The 16729-nt window shown below is 41.4% G+C and overlaps 1 protein-coding gene across 6 annotated transcripts in view; it reads left to right on the top strand.

The window, feature by feature from the left end:
• Nucleotides 1–16729, top strand: part of PHF21B (PHD finger protein 21B) — a 2393713-nt gene that overhangs the window by 2201092 nt on the left and 175892 nt on the right. For all 6 annotated transcript variants that reach the window (XM_044088084.1, XM_044088083.1, XM_044088082.1 and 3 more), the window contains one exon: nucleotides 9273–9348. In XM_044088084.1, coding sequence (XP_043944019.1) covers nucleotides 9273–9348 — 76 coding nt within the window. The remainder of the gene's footprint in view (nucleotides 1–9272; nucleotides 9349–16729) is intronic.

Below are 16729 nucleotides of genomic sequence, written 5' to 3'. Positions count from 1 at the left end.
TAACTCAGATTTTACAATACTTAACTGAGATGCTGGACAAAGGCCTATCTTTCTCATCAATTAAAATCCATGCCTCTGCCATTTCAGCTCATTACAATATGGAACCTCCTTTTTTTCACATCCTCTACTAAGACAGTACCTCAGAAGGGCAAAAAACATAAGACCCCCAAGGAGAGCACCGGTACCAACTTGGGATCTCAATTTTGTTTTAGAAAAACTCACCCTGCCTCCTTTTGAACCAGCCAGCACAGCTGATATAAAATTCTTATCATGGAAAACTGCTCTGCTCCTAGCAATAACTGCAGCAAGAAGAGTTTCAGAGTTACAGGCATTAATGGCTGTGGAACCATTCATCATTTTTCACCAGGACAGGGTTTCTCTCAGGACAAACCCAACATTCACGCCAAAAGTAGTTTCCAATGTGGCCCTGAACCAAACCATTCATTTACCAACTTTCTACTCAAATCCCCAGAATAAAGGGGAGAGACTTTTGCATGCTTTGGATATACACAGACAGCTATGATTCTATTTGTACAAAACAAAAGCTTTCAGAAAAAACTGAGCAACTGTTTGTAGCCTATGCTACAGGATCACAAGGAAAGTCTATCACGAAGACAATTTCTAAATGGGTAGGACACTGCAGCCGCTTCTGTTATGCACAACATGGCAAATCAGTGCCTAAGGTTATTAGGCCACATTCTACCAGAGCAGCAGCCACTTTAGCAGCCTTTCTCAGAGGAGTACCAACCAAAGACATTTTAGAAGCTGCAACCTGGAGCTCAGTGCACACTTTCACCAAGCACTACCACTTGCCTCTCTACTCTAAATCCAGAGCAGGCTTTGCCACTGCAGTCCTGCGGGGCCTGGTAGCCTCTCCAAATCCAATTTAGACCCAGCCGCCCTACCTTAGCTTTGGGATTCTACCCAAGAGTAATGACTGCAACAGTAAAACACAATGAACATAGTACAGTTGTGTACCTACCATAAATGTAGATGTTCGAGTGTATTCACTGTTGCAGTCCAGGTTACCCACCCACCATCCCCCTTTACATTGCTGGGACTTTTCTGTACTTCTCAACTCTATACAACCTATGCGGTGTATTTGCTTGTAGATGAAGGATATGTTTATATCAGTACAAGCTTGTTTTTTGGCATAATTTTATTTTTCCATACCTGGACGACTGTCTAATTCAAGCAGAGAACAAGGACATTCTTCTTCATCATCTGGCATTTGTAAAAAGGCTTCTAACATGCCTAGGGTACACAATAAACAAAAAGAAATCACAACTGGTACCCTCTCAAGTAATTACATTCCTGGGTGCAAGCTTGAATACAACTGCCCAGATGGCTTACCTTATGCCAGACAAACAAAGGCAACTGACAACATACTTCAAACAGATGGCAGCAAAAACCCAGTTATCTGCAAGACAAATTCTGCAGGCTTTGGGGTTCATGGCATCCTGCATTCTACTAATTCCATATGCAAGACTGCATATGAGGAAACTTCAATGGTACCTAAAAAGCTTATGGAGTCAACATTGTCACAGTCTGGAAACAAGGATTCCTCTCATTCCCTGCCTACAACAGGAGTTTCTTTGGTGGGCAGAGACATGTCACCAAAACAAGGGACTGTCATTCACTCTACCCCCTGCCACCCAAACCCTAACTGCAGACGCATCAGACTATGCTTGGGGGGCCCACCTGGCAGGGAGATGCATTCAGGGCATATGGAACCCAAAACAAATACATCTGCATATCAACCAGAAAGAGGTGCTTGTGGTTCAGAATGCTCTGACAGCCTTCAAGGACTTACTTCATCCAGGACAACTACTGATAAAGATGGACAACACCACAGTTATGTGGTGCATAAACAAACAGATCTATTTGCCTCTCCCCAAAATTATCAGCTGAACAAATTCCTCACAAGGACTTTTCACAGACAAGCATAGAAAGTGGATGCCCTATCCTTCAGTTGGAAAAACCTATCAGTCTATGCCTTTCCCCCTCTGCCTCTTCTCTCCAAGGTCTTACTAAAGGTCAGACAGGAAAAACCAAAAATGATCCTATTTGCACCAGACTGGCCTCGCCAGCACTAGTACCTAACCCTAAGGAATATGTCTCAACTCCCTCCTTGGTACTTGCCTCAAATACCTCATCTATGATGCCTTTTGTAGACTTATATTACTTTTAATTTTTTGTACGTTTTTTTCTGGAGCTTTTCTCCCCGGGCCTCTACTGAAAATGGACATGTATCCAGTTGGACTAGCCCGGTCAACAAATGTAAAATAAAAAATAAATAATAAATAAATCTACTGTCTCAGCAGAACAACCAAATTCTGCACACCCAGCTCCAAACTCTGAACCTTGCAGCATGGCTGACCATTTAATTATTCAAACAACACCTCTCAGTAAATCTGTGATGGATTTCATTTTGGAAGCTAGAAGGCCAAGTACTAGGAAATCTTATGCTGATAAATGGAAGAGATTCTGTGCTTGGAACCAAGCACAAGGAACAGACACAGCAAAACCAAATATTCCTCAGATTTTACAATACTTAACTGAGATGCTTGACAAGGGCCTATCTTTTTCTTCAATAAAAATCCATGCCTCTGCCATCTCGGAGGCTCCCATCTTTTTTCATCTTCTGCTAAAACAGTATCTTAGAGGGGCCAAAGTTTTAAGGCCTCCCAGAAGATCACCAACTCCTGCATGGGACCTCAGTTTTGTGCTGGAAAAACTCACCCTGCCTCCTTTTGAACCAGCAGCTACTGTGGATATAAATTTTTTTATCTTGGAAAACAGCTTTCCTTTGGTGCAATCACTTCAACAAGAAGGGTTTCAGAACTACAGGCCCTCATGGCTGTGGAGCCTTTTATTACATTTTACCCGGCCAGGGTGTCTCTCAGGACCAATCCCTCCTTTATGCCTAAGGTGGTATACAGTGTGGCTCTTAACCAAACTATTCACCTGCCAACATTTTACCCAAATCCACAGAATAAGGGCTGTCTTTTATCGGGAAACACGGCTGTTAGCATCTTTCTGTTCTTATTACTGAGCAGGCTTTGACATTACACACTTGGCGTCTATTATATATTCTTTTTATTTCCCCCCCATTTTCTGACTATTTAATGAACTAACAGCATCTTCTTATCCAGCAATATCTTCCTAATCACAACCTCGGTTCATAGCAGCATACTCTTAGCAACCATTTTTGTCCTGACTGATGCATGCCAAACTGTATCATTTCATCTCATTGATAAGGCTTTTCTGTTATAATTCTGCTTATTTGCTTGCTAATTAGATAGATAATGCTTTTTCATTTACTTATGTTTATTTGCTTGCTGTTTGATGATTTAAATGGTCAAATGCCTTTTTCAGTGTGATTTTGCAAAGCACCTATTTTATTTTTTCTCTTGTCTCATAACTGTATTTTATATGTGATTTAAAGAGATAAAGTTGTCACAATCTGTGTCTGCCTCCTCTCTCCTCCTTTCTCTGCTTCCTACTTCTCCCTCCCTCAACCTGCACACTTCTCCCTTCCTTTTCTCTCCTTCTCCTACTCCTCTATGTATGACTAGTGTCCTCTACTCTGACTCTCTCCCTCCTGCACTCTTACCTGCCCTCTCCCTTGTTTTATTTTTTTTTCTCACCCCCTACCCTCTTTAACATTGTTTTGTTTCTTCTCTCCTTTCACAGTTGCTTCCTCGGACGTTCTACTTTCCCCTTGTTACTATTTAACAGAGAAACCCCACCCTACAAGAGAAGATGTCTGTGAAAATTTCTCCTTGAGCTACTCAAACATTACTGGGACCTAGTCTCCCATTGATAAGAAACACAGTGTATGTAATCTGTTTTAAATATACTACTCTTGTGAATATTAACACTTGAGCAGCATTCTACCTCGGTGTGCCAGAAAGTAGCCCACTGCATGCCTTTGCAACTGCCCCCACAACTCTGGCCTATAGTCTACTCCTGTAATCCCCCCACTGTCTCTACTTAATATTATAGGTTTTGCAACAGTTTTTACTTTGGTGTATGTTTTTTAGTGTAATTAAACACTTTTGTACCTTTTATTGGATTCCTGGGATTTATTTAGGACTATCCTGGTCCCCGAACACTGAGACAGCCCTTATTGTACCGGAACTGTGCATTGTGTGGTGGTTTGTGGACATTTCACCATTTGGTTACCATATTCTTAATAATCTTAGCAGAAACTCTTCTCCTGAGTGTACCTATTTCTTTCTCCACTAGGTGGCGTAATACTCCTGTAAAATGTCCAGCAATTTATCTTTTCTTCCTGCTCCTCTTATTTTACTTTGCGTAATGTAACTTTTGCTTTTCCCCACCTGTATCTGTGACATTTTCCTCCAAACACTCATGCACATTTCTCTCTTTTAAAGAGTGCAACCAAACAGCATAAAACCCACACTAAAAACTAAAAAGCTCTATTAGTAACCACAATACCTGCTCCCCAGCTGCAGCTCTCCTTTTCTGTCTCAGATCACTGATTGTTTTCCCTGGTCTCCTTGCCTTCTTGGCTCTTCCAGCTCTGTTCGCCCTGCGGGCTCATTCCGCTCCCCTACCCTGCCCCCAATTTCCACCCACCCCCAGAGGTCCTACCTTTATTCCCACTCCCATTTAACCCCTCCCACTCCCCCAGCCTATCCTTACAAACCTCTCACACACCTCTGCCCCAACACACCTGACTCTCATTACCACTCCCCACTCCTAGCTACTATCACTCTACTCTCATCTCCATATATCTTAACTGTCTCCAACTAACATGCCCTCCCCTCTACCTAAACTCCTTATCCTCTTATTACCTTTCCTTCTTCTTACTCTTTATCATGTAACCTCCTATACTGAATCACAACTACACCCTTCCGCTTTTCATCCTCACAACATCCTCTCATCTCACTTCCACAATATCTCACCCTCTTTAATTCCCTCCCAGCCTATCCTTCTCCTAAAATTAAAACTTTTCCCAAACTCTACTAATGTCTACAAACTTACACCTAAACTGTTCCATACTCCTTTTACCAAATCCAAACCTTATAAACATACTCTCCACCCATCTCTCCTTAACCTTGCCGGTGATATCCACCCCAATCCCGGGCCCAGCTTCTCTCCATCTAACCACCCCAACCCAAACAACAAATCCCCAAATAAACACCTCAAATTCCTCACCATCAATGCCCAAAGCCTACTAAACAAATTAACCTTCTTCCATGCCTGGCTTAACAATAACCTACCAGACATAATAACCATCTCTGAAACCTGGCTAAAACCTCCTATAACTGACTCTGAATTCCTTCCCCCTGGATTTCACTCTCTCCGATCCGACCGCCCAAGTAGAAGAGGTGGCGGGGAAGCTTTAATCAACGCCAACCACTTATCCATTACTTCATACCCTAACTTCATCCCTTCTCTCTCCAATGCTGAACTAGTAATTGGCCTTCTAAAATTAAACACTCACAAAAATATCTGCATCATCTCCCTATACATTCCTCAAGGTAACAACATCAACACCCTAGACGACATCCTCTCCTGGACCTCCTCCAATATTAAGCTAGAAACCTACATCCTAGCAGATGTAAATATCGACTGGGGAAAAATCAACAACCCTAATCCCACCTCATCTATCAACCTATTCTCCTTCACTCAACTTACCAACGCCATTACCAGGCCTAACAAAACTAACCCCCCCTGGCTCCATACTTGACTGGATCTTAGTATCTCATACTAACAAAATCAAAGAATCTGGATCCTTCCCGACTCCTTAGGAGACCACCTCCCCCCTGCCTATACTATTCGAGCTGCTCCCACTTCCTCACACTCTCACCAATACATCCACACTCGTAACTTATCGAACTTCAACCCTACTACTTTCTCTGATTCCCTTAAACAAACTAACAAAGCCGTTGAATACTTCAATACATCATTCTTATCAGTCCTTAACTCCATTGCCCCAATAAGAACTAAAAGAGTTAAAACAAAGATCACTCCATGGCTCACCAAAGACACAAAAAACATTATGCTCCAAAGGGATAAAACCTGGAAAGTCTACCTCCGCCACAAACAACCAGAAACATTACTAAAATATAAACAGCTGAGAAACCTAGCCAAAAAACAAGTGATTAAAAACAAAAAGTCTTACTACATCAAAATACAGGAAAATCATGCAAAAAAACCCAAACACTTCTGGAATTCTATTAACTCCCTCCTTAGGCCAGGAACAAAACATAACCCCTGTCCTGACACTAGCAAATCTGACTCAGAAATTGCCTCACTGTTTAATTCCTTCTTCACCTCCTCTATTGCTGAGCTTACTAAAACCTTCACAAATAACCATCCTCCCATCCCTGCCCAATCCTCCCCTCCCTCCCCCCACCCTAAATTTGAACTTAAACCTACCTCCACCACGGTAATAAAGAAACTTCTTTTCAAACTAAAGCCTTGCTCAAATGCCCCCGACTGTATTCCATCCTCCTTCTTAAAAATAGCCTCAGATGCTATCGCTCTACCTATCAGCATCTTGATCAATAGATCACTGCTTGAATCATACATACCCATACTATGGTGCTCTGCATATATTCTTCCTTTGCACAAGGGTGGCAAGAACTGTAACGTCTCCAATTTCCACCCTATAGCCATCCTTTCCCCTATCTCCAAAATTCTTGAAAAATGCATCCATCTACAGCTCTTACCATTCCTGACCAAACACCAGATTCTCTCCCCCACCCAACACGGCTTCCGACCAGGACATAGTACTAACTCCGCCCTTCTCTCCTTCTTACATTCTGTCAACTCATCCCGTGACTCTGGTAATTTGGTTTCCTCTGTCCTACTGGACTTATCCAAAGCTTTTGATACCATCTCTCATATCCATCTTCTAAACCATCTCTCTAATCTTAACCTTTCCCAAAAAAACCCTCTCATGGTTCTCTAGCTATCTTTCAAATAGGTCCAAAGCTGTGAAATGGGGCCAAGCTACCTCTACTTTCCTTCCTACTCCTATCGGAGTACCCCAAGGCTCTATACTTGGCCCTTTGCTATTCAATATCTTTATCAATGACTTCCATAAAGCCATTCCTAACACCAAAATTGTACAATACGCTGACGATTCCACTTTGATTTGCAGCGCCACTAACCTAGCAGAACTCCAATCTCTGACTCAAAAGGCCTTCTCAACCACTGAAAACTGGATGCTCCAAAATCACCTCTCTTAATGCCAATAAAACTAAGATCCTTCTATTCTCCCCCTCTAAATCCTTCACTCTTGATGAAAACTCTCTCCAAATCACCAGCCTTAACAATTCCCCTATTGAGATCGTTTCATCAGCCAAACTTCTTGGTGTCACAATTGACAATCAACTAAAATTTAACTCTCATGTCCAACAAAACATAAAAAAAACTCACATAAAACTGGGCCTACTTTATAGAAACAACCACTTGCTCTCTCCTTCCTCCAGACTAACTCTTGCCTCCACCTATCTCCTTCCCACTCTAATGTATGGTACTCCTCTGCTCACTAACTTATCTTCCACACTTACTTCCAAACTGGAGGTATGCTACAACAAAATCTCCAAATTTGCCACCAGTGCAAAATCCTCCTCTCACCATTGCACTTCCCTTCATTCTATAAACTGGCTTGAACTCCCTAACCTACTAGACTTTCACCAATTAACCATAGTCCACAAATTATTGTTCCAACCATCTAACTGCCCTGCACTATCCAATATTTTACAACCATATTCCCCCCCCTTAGATCTTCTCACCAAAACCTGATCTCCATTCAAAAACCCAAACGCCCAGCTGGGCAGCTCTTATTAACCTTTACCCTAGCAAAAAATGGAATGCTCTACCTTCCTACCTGAGAACCTGTAACAACCTTAATAACTTCAAATCTCAACTTCATTCCTACCTCTACCTAAATTGGAAATGCAACTGTCCCCTTCCACCCATTCCTCTCAATCTCTCCTCCTCTTTCTTTCCTGGCTAACCATCTTACCTTACTAACCTCACTCTCAATTGCAAATTAGTAATCTTAACTAAATGTAAAATCTAGCTATTCTGTTATTCTCTTATTTGCCTTATGAACTGAATGCAATTGTACTGAATGTTTATTTCTTTCTTGATGACAAAATTCAATGTCAGTAATCTAAGCTATATTTGTAAATTGTTTATGTTAAAAACTTTGTTTTGCGGAGCTTTTCTCCCTGGGCCTCCACTGAAAATGGGCCCCACAGCACAGTGGACCTCCCCGGTTATCAAACTGGAATAAATAAATAAAATAAATAAATAAATAATTGGACATAGACAGACAACTAAGATTCTACTTAAACAGGACCAAATCTCTAAGAAAGTCTGAGCAACTACTGGTGGCATTTGCTTCAGGATCAGAGGGGAAGGCTATATCAAAGCAGACCATTTCTAAGTGGATAAGCTACTGCATTCGTTTCTGCTACTTGCACCATGGTAAACCTGTGCCCAAGGGAATCAGGTCACATTCCACCAGGGCTGCCTCTCCCTCAGCAGCCTTTCTCAGAGGAGTTCCAACCAAAGACATTCTAGAAGCTGCTACTTGGAGCTCTGTGCATACCTTCACAAAGCATTATCATTTGCCTCTCTTCTCCAAATCCAGGGCAGGCTTTGCCGCTGCAGTTCTGCAGGGCCTTATAGCCGCCCCTAATGCTATTTAGTTCCATCCTCCGATCCATAGCTTTGGGATTCTACCCAAATGTAATGACTGCAACAATGAAACATGAAGAACATAGTACAGTTGTGTACACTTACCATAAATGTAGATGTTCGAGTGTATTCACTATTGCAGTCCGGGTTACCCACCTGCCATCCCCCTTTTCTATAACTTCTCTTTCCTTAACTATATTCTAAAGCCTTTAGGGTGTATTTGCTTTTAGATGAAGGTAAAGTTTATGTTGCTAAAAGTGCATTTAAATATATTGCTGTTTATTGATATGTATATATATATTTTTGTTCCCCTTTTGGGGGGCACCTGACATCTGGGGCAAGAAAAACTGAATAAAATGGCATCGGCTGCATGTTTTATACCCCTGACGACCTGATGTCATGGAAGAGGAGACAGCAACTGATGCAGGACCTAAGACTTATTCAGGCTGACTGAGGGCAACCTGCCAGCAAATTACCCAAATGTAATGACTGCAACAGTGAATACACTCGAACATCTACATTTATGCTAAGTGTGCACAACTGTACTATTATAGTGACATTGACTGTTGCCATTTCTTTAGGTACTAAAGAAAGAAGAAAACATGCAGTGGCCAGGAACAGTGGATGCATCCCACACATACATTGCTCACAAGACAGGTATGACTAAAATGATTTGTATTAACATATCAATATGTGTCATTGCTAAGTCCCAGAATATCGAGACCAAATAGCTGAAAATTGCCCTGCAAAAAACAAGTTTAAAGGAGAAGAGTGATGTTTGAGGTTTCTCTTCTGTATTTTCAGTCTGTCAGGGCTTGAGATTTCAGATAGGGAACTGTCAATATGTACATGACATAACTGGTGATTTTGTTGCAGGAATGTGTCAGAGTCTGTATTTATAGTGCATGACCCTGTTTATTAGTGTACAGAACAATGAAAATTGCTTGCATATTTGTCGTTATCATTGCTGCAGGATTCATTTGTATGCAGTGGAGTAGTCTTGGGATTATGCATTTGGATGTTATATTTTAGGTGTTATCACAGTCTCAAGCTGTGTATGTTAAGGGGCAGACCAGCTGTGAAAGACTCACATTCTTCCTTAAGTTCTTTTTTGGTGGGCTGAATGAAAGATTTTTTTCCACTTAGGGAAGAAGCAGAAGAGTTCCCTAAAAGCCATGAAGAACGGCACTAGCAAAACCAGCCCTAGCCCTAGAGATACCATCCAACTTGTATTGCTTGGTAAAGGTATGCACAGAAGTCCAGGTAGCTGCTTTAAAATAGAATTAGTATCTAAGCCATTGAAAAAAGCACCAAAAGAAGCCACGGCTCTAGTAGAATGAGTGTTGACTGAAGAGGGAAGGCTGTTGCTATGAAAAGTGTAACAAAAAGAAATAGCCTTAGAAATCCAAGAATAAATAGTTTGCTTGGATACAGCAGGTCCCAAAGGTCTAGGATATTAGGGTTAGTGTGCAAGGAGATTCTCTTCTCATGAAAGATCAAAAAAGGAGGACGAGCCATAAGGTCCTGAAATTCAGATACCCATCTGCCAGAAATAAGAGCTAACAAAAGAACAGTCTTCCAGGGACAGTGTTGCAAGGAAGCTGAAGCAGCAGGCTTAAAAGGAGCCTGAGTTAACTTCTCCATAACAAAATGAAGGTTCCCAGGGAAGAGTAACATATATGTAGGTTTACTATCAAAATGTGGAATGCACTTACTTGAAACTGGGATGTTCGAACGCGTCATTTCCAGTTTCCATTATGCCTTTTTGAAAAATGTTCAAATGCACATTAGAGAATGGTAGTGTACATTTGCTAATGTGCATTTGACGTTCTCATAACAGATCACACTACAGTGGGAATTGAGAAATTTACCCTTTTCCTCACTGCAGGGTGATCTTGGCATTGAAATATAAATATGCAGGGGGTATGGGGGGTGCAGGGAGGGCTTGGCCCCTGCAAAACCATAAAACCTTGTGCTTCAGGAATACAATTCTAATGGCATCTTTACCACAGCAGCCAGTGGGTCTGACGTCACTGCCTGGGATTTCAAATGTCGGTTTCAAGGTAATCATGTTTCAGATTCTTTACAAGAAACATTACCAAATTTGATGATACTATTCAAGCACATAAATAGAAATTTTTGTGACATTCTACATTTTGATAGTAAACCATGCATGTATCTGAGCGTGTGTGTGTATATATATATATATATATATATATATATATATATATATATATACATATATGTGTGTGTGTCTGTATATATATATATATATATATATATATATATATATGTGTCTGTGTGCACTCGTGTACATATATTTACACATACACATTTACAGATACAAGAATATGCTACAACATTTAGTTCAAGAAGCAATTTATAGTGTCAATACACAGATGGAAAAATGGAATTAGGCTTAGCAGAGCTTGATGGATACAATGGAGCCATAATGACAGAGATGGCTTATGCAGGGATAGGAGCATATCATTATACAGAGAGGTGTGACGACATTAGAAGAGGCTAGAGATCAGTTGTAGGAAAGGATACCATGGGGAGAGCACAGCGAAAAGGTAAGAGAGGCATGCATAAGGAAGAGGAGTTGAAAGGAGACAAAGTGCGAGAGAGATGCAAAGAGAATAGGGAAGGAAGTAGGATGAATGAGAGGCGGTAAGTAAGGGCATGATAAGATGCGGTAAGGGACGATGAAATAGGAATAAAGTAGTGTGAAAGAGAGATGCAGGGTTCATGTAACATAATGTACACTGGGATGTAAAACTGCACTGCGTTACATGCTGCTAAAATGCACATTGATACTGCACTGTCAAACATGTAGCTACTGGGACATCACACTACACTGTGTTATCTATGGCTACTATGACATGATACAGCATGTTGCTAGACACAACTACTGTGATATGATACTGCACTGTGTTACATACAACTAACTATTTTGCTGTACTTCAATGTGTTAAATGCAATAAACTGTGACATTATATTGTACCGGCTTACAAGCAGCTCCTGTGATGCAAAACTGCAGTAGATTATATGCAGTTAGTAAAACATGATACTGCATTGTATGACACAGAGCGAAACAGAGATGCAATATTGCATTGGGTTACAAGGTACTATGCTGTAACATGGCATTGCAAAATGTTGCATAAAGCTAAACTGCAATGGGATGCTAACTACTACCTGTGGCTACTGTGATGGGATTGCATGCTGATACTGCAAAGTGACACTGCATCATGTCACATGGAGATAAACTGTGATGTGATACATCACTATGTTGCACTGCAGTTAAATTGTGGCATGATACTACACTGTGTTAGATGTAGCTAAATTGCAGTATGACACTGCACTGAGTTACATGCAGCCACTGTGAGGTGATGCTGCACTGTTACATGCAGCTACTACACTGTGTCATATGCAGCTACTGTGACCTCACACGACACTGAATTAAATATAGTTAATCTGCTCTGGCCAGATTTCAATTGTGCCAACGTCCTCATAAGCCCATAATGATCATTTAGTTCAGTGTCTACTTGCTTCATTTCTTATCCAAGGTAAACCACAACCAATATTTTTCTAGCTCATTCCCCACCCCTTCCCCAACTCTTACACAGCATGGGATCTCTCAGTTCTGCTTCTGCTAATTTTAGCATTACAGTTTTTTGGTTAATCATGAATCAGTTGTGTACCCTGTACATACAGTACACAAGTGATATCATAGTTTTGTAAAATACTGCAGTATAAATATTGTATTCTGGTTTATTTTATTTTATCCTACTGTTCTAAATTGAAGTTATAATTTGTGTTCTGGCCCGGGTCATTACTGAAAGACACGTAACTGGTTAACAGATGAAAGATTTATAAATAAAACAAGTAAATAAGTGAAAATGAGTAAATCAAAATAAGTGTTTTAGAACAAATTTTGTTCAAACCTAGATTTCTTTAAAATAAAACCTTAATGTTATACCACCGCTACATTAACGTACATCTGCGAGATCAAATGATAGAAAACAGTCATTTTCCCAATGATACCCAAATGTGTTGCTTACGGTGAACAGTAACATTATAGATGTTCTTTGTGTTTCACTGTTGCAGTCATTACATTTGGGTTATCTGCTTGCAGGTAGCCCTCAGCCGGCCTGATTTTCAAAGTCTTGGGTCCTGCGTCGGTTGCTATCTCTTCTTCCATGACGTCAGGTAGTCAGGGGTATAAAGCATGCAGCCAACTCCATTACATCAGTCTTTCTTGCCGAAGCAAAAGCAATTCGCAAGTGCCAGTCGGCCGACTCCTGAAATTTTCATTTTCGAGTTTCAGAACCAAAGTCTTTAAAAAAAGCTAAGTACCCCGTTGGGGATTTTTTTTTTGTTCTAAACCGATGTCAGTAAAAGTTAACAATTGTATTTCTTGTGGAAAGCAAATACCTCATAAAGATTTTCATTCGTACTGCATTCCTTGCTTAGGCCCAGACCACAATGCCCTTCGCTGTCAATTTTGTGCCTTATTCAATCCTCGCACTATTCATCGTCCGTTCATTTTCGCATGAACTATTTTGGTACTCGGTTCAGTTATCCAGAAATGGCTTCAGTAAGCCATCCGACTACCGACATTCCGAAAAAATGTAAACATAAAGACAGAGACAGACTGCATAGGTCCAAAACTGTCGACCACGCTTCCGTTAAGCTAGTCGCCAGTTCGCCGGTACTCAGTGAGGTGCTTTTGCAGCCCCTGATACTTGCTACTTTAGATTCGCAGGCCTCTACTGAGACCCTTTCTGAGTATGCCGCAAGATGCTTCTTCGATTATGGAACCTGTGGATGTCTCTACCTTGGATGAGTCCGGAGCTGCTGTGCAGGCACCAGCTTCTGAGGGTGTATTCAGGCCTACTGACTTGCATATCAAACCTACGCCATCTTCTTCTTCAAGGCCTAAGACTCAATCCATGCCTAGAAAACTGACGTCCAAACTGCATGGTGAGGCCCATATGCCTAAAAAACAAATGATAAGAATAGCTGAAGACCATATTACACTAATTAGGGGAAGCCACCCTTCTCCCTCTGAGACCTAGAACTGATTTTCCTTCTGTTTCTTCTGATCAGGATTCTGAAATTTCTGTTTCTTCTGATGACCAGGATTTGCCATTATCTACCTATGAGGATTCTGATGCAGAGGACTCCATTCCCTCTGCTTCTCCTCCAGAAGATTTCTCTTTTGGTGAAACTTTGCACACTCTTAGGAAGCATTTCCACTGGGAAAGCTAGGATTACTCTGACTCCAAAAAGAGGCTTAGGGAATTTTTACTCCTGCCTCAACACAGGCCTTTAGCTATCCCTCCTGTACTGGACATTATAGATGATGCCTTATTGGAATCTAGCCTGACCCCAGACACCTTACCTCTGCTCCCAGGAAACCTGACAGGAATTACAGAGTACCTATTTCTCACAAGTTCCTCTTTAAGAATTCTACTGCGGATCCAGAGACCATTTCACAGGGACCCAAAGACATTAAGGCTACTACTGCCAAAAACCCTACCCCCTCTGATATAGATTCCAGGGCCCTGGACAGATGGGGTAAGAAGGTATACACTTCTGCTACTTTGGCCATTAGGGCCTTTAAACTGCCGGTTTCATATGTTAAAGTACCAGCAGCATATTACTGGATTACTTAAACAGAAATTGATGTTGATATCTGACTGTGCTGAAAATAAAGAATTACAGGATTTAATGCATTCTGCTGAACAAGTTGGGAAACATACTTTGCAATATGGTTTTGACTCCTTAGAGGCATCTTGTAGGGCTGCTGATGTTCTTTGTGTTTCACTGTTGCAGTCAATACATTTGGGTAATCTGCTGGCAGGTTGCCGTCAGTCGGCCTGATTAACAAAGTCTTGGGTCCTGCGTCGATTGCTGTCCCTTCTTCCATGATGTCAGGTCGTCAGGGGTATAAAACATGCAGCCGACGCCATTACATCAGTCTTTCTTGCCACGAGGTGCCCGAAGCAGAAGCAGTTCATTCACAAGTGCCGGTCAGCAGACTCCTGAAATTTTCATTTTTGAGTTTCAGATCCGAAGTCTTCAACTAAAAAGCTAAATTCCCCATTGGGGAAACTTTTTCTTGCTCCTTACCGATGTCAGTAAAAGTTAATAATTGCATTACTTGTGGGAAGCAAATACCTCATAAGGATTTTCATTTGTACTGTATTCCACCTTGCCTAGGCCCTGACCATAACGTACCTTGCTGTCGGTTTTGTGCTCTGTTTAATCAACACACTATCAAACGTCGGTAATTTTTGCTTCTAAATATTTTGGCTCACGCTTTAATTATCCAGAAATGTCATCAGCTAGCAATCTGACTATCGGAATACTTAAAACATGCAAAGAAAAAGACAGAGACAGGCCATTGAGGTCCAAAACTGCCGACGACGCTTCTCCTAAGCCAGTCGCCAGTTCGCCGGTACTTAGTGAGGCTTTTGCAGCCCCTGATACCCGCTACTTCTGATACGCAGGCCTCTACTGAGACCCATTTGGAGTCTGGTATGCCGCAAGATGCTTCAATTATGGAACCCGCAGATGTCTCTACCTTGGGTGGGTCCGGAGCGGCTGTGCAGGCACCAGCTTCTGAGGGTGTTTTCAGGCCTACAGATTTGTATATTAGACCAACGCCATCTTCAAAACTAAGGCCAACATTTCGACCTATGCCTAAAAAACCGATGCCTGAGCCACATGTGCAGGCCCCTATGCCTAAAAAACAAATTATCAAAATGGCTGAAGATTTAATTACTCTGATCAGGGGTAGCCAACCCCCCTCCCCTTCTAAGAGGCCTTGTTATGAGGACTCTGATGCAGAAGGTTCCATTCCTTCTGCTTCTCCCCCTGAGGATTTTTCTTTTGGGGGAAACTTTACATACCTTAAGGGAACATTTCCACTGTGAAAGTCAGGATTTCTCTGAATCTAAAAAGAGACTTGGGGATTTTCTTCTTCTTCCTCAGCATAGGCCTTTGGCTATACCTCCTGTTCTAGACATTGTTTTTGATGTTTTTTCAGAATCTAGTATGGCTCCTGATTCTTTGGCTCCCTGTAAGCCAGACAGATACTACAGGGTTTCTGACTCTAACAAATTCCTTTTCAAAAATCCTGTTGCAGATCCTGAAACCATTTCTGTGGGTCCCAAGGGGATTAAGGCTTCTACAGCTAAAAATCCTACCCCTTCTGATAGAGATTTCAGGGCGCTGGATAGATGGGGTAAGAAGGTTTACACTTCTGCAACCTTGGCAATCAGGGCTTTAAACTGTCAATTTCATATGCTAAAATATCAACAGTATATCATGGGACTCCTTAAACAGAAAATGATGTTAATTTCTGACTGTGTGGAAAACAAAGATTTACAGGATTTATTGCATTCAGCTGAACAAGTTGGAAAACATACTTTGCAATGTGGTTTTGATTCTTTGGAGGCCTCTTGCAGGGCTGCTGTAACTGGGTCTGTGCTAAGAAGGCATGCTTGGCTCAAAGAGCAAAATCTGCCTGATCATGTTAAAGCAAAATTGTTGGATGCTCCTTTACAACAGGACCATCTCTTTAGTAATAAGGCTGAAGAAGTTTTAAAAAAGATGGAAGATAAAGCTAAATCTATGCAAACTGTGAAAGATTTCTTACAAGTGCAACCTCTAAGATTTAGTAGGCACTGGCCTACTAAGAAGTGGTCCTTTCCAGTTCCTTCGAGAGCCACTCAAGTCAAACCCAGATATTCCAAAGGCTCCAGGTTTCAGTCACAAGGGACTTTCAGAACAAAACAATGGGGTGCCGCCTCTTCCAAATATGGAAACAACAAGACACCTCCCTATGGTAAGCAGTCTCAATGACTTCCCTTTACACCTACCAAGCACTTACCTTTTAGCCACCCCTTTGGGGGGAAAACTGGCTCTTCATGCAAGAAACTGGCAACTTATAACCCAGGACAAATGGGTTTTAAATATAGTATCCCAGAGATACAGATTTCCTTTAAATTCCAAACGGATGGCCAGACCT

Source organism: Protopterus annectens, chromosome 11.part0, assembly GCF_019279795.1.
Source record: "Protopterus annectens isolate FY-2018-M chromosome 11.part0, PAN1.0, whole genome shotgun sequence".
Classification (NCBI taxonomy): domain Eukaryota; kingdom Metazoa; phylum Chordata; order Ceratodontiformes; family Protopteridae; genus Protopterus; species Protopterus annectens.
Note: the sequence above shows the minus strand (reverse complement) of the source record. Positions and strands in the feature narration are given on the sequence as shown.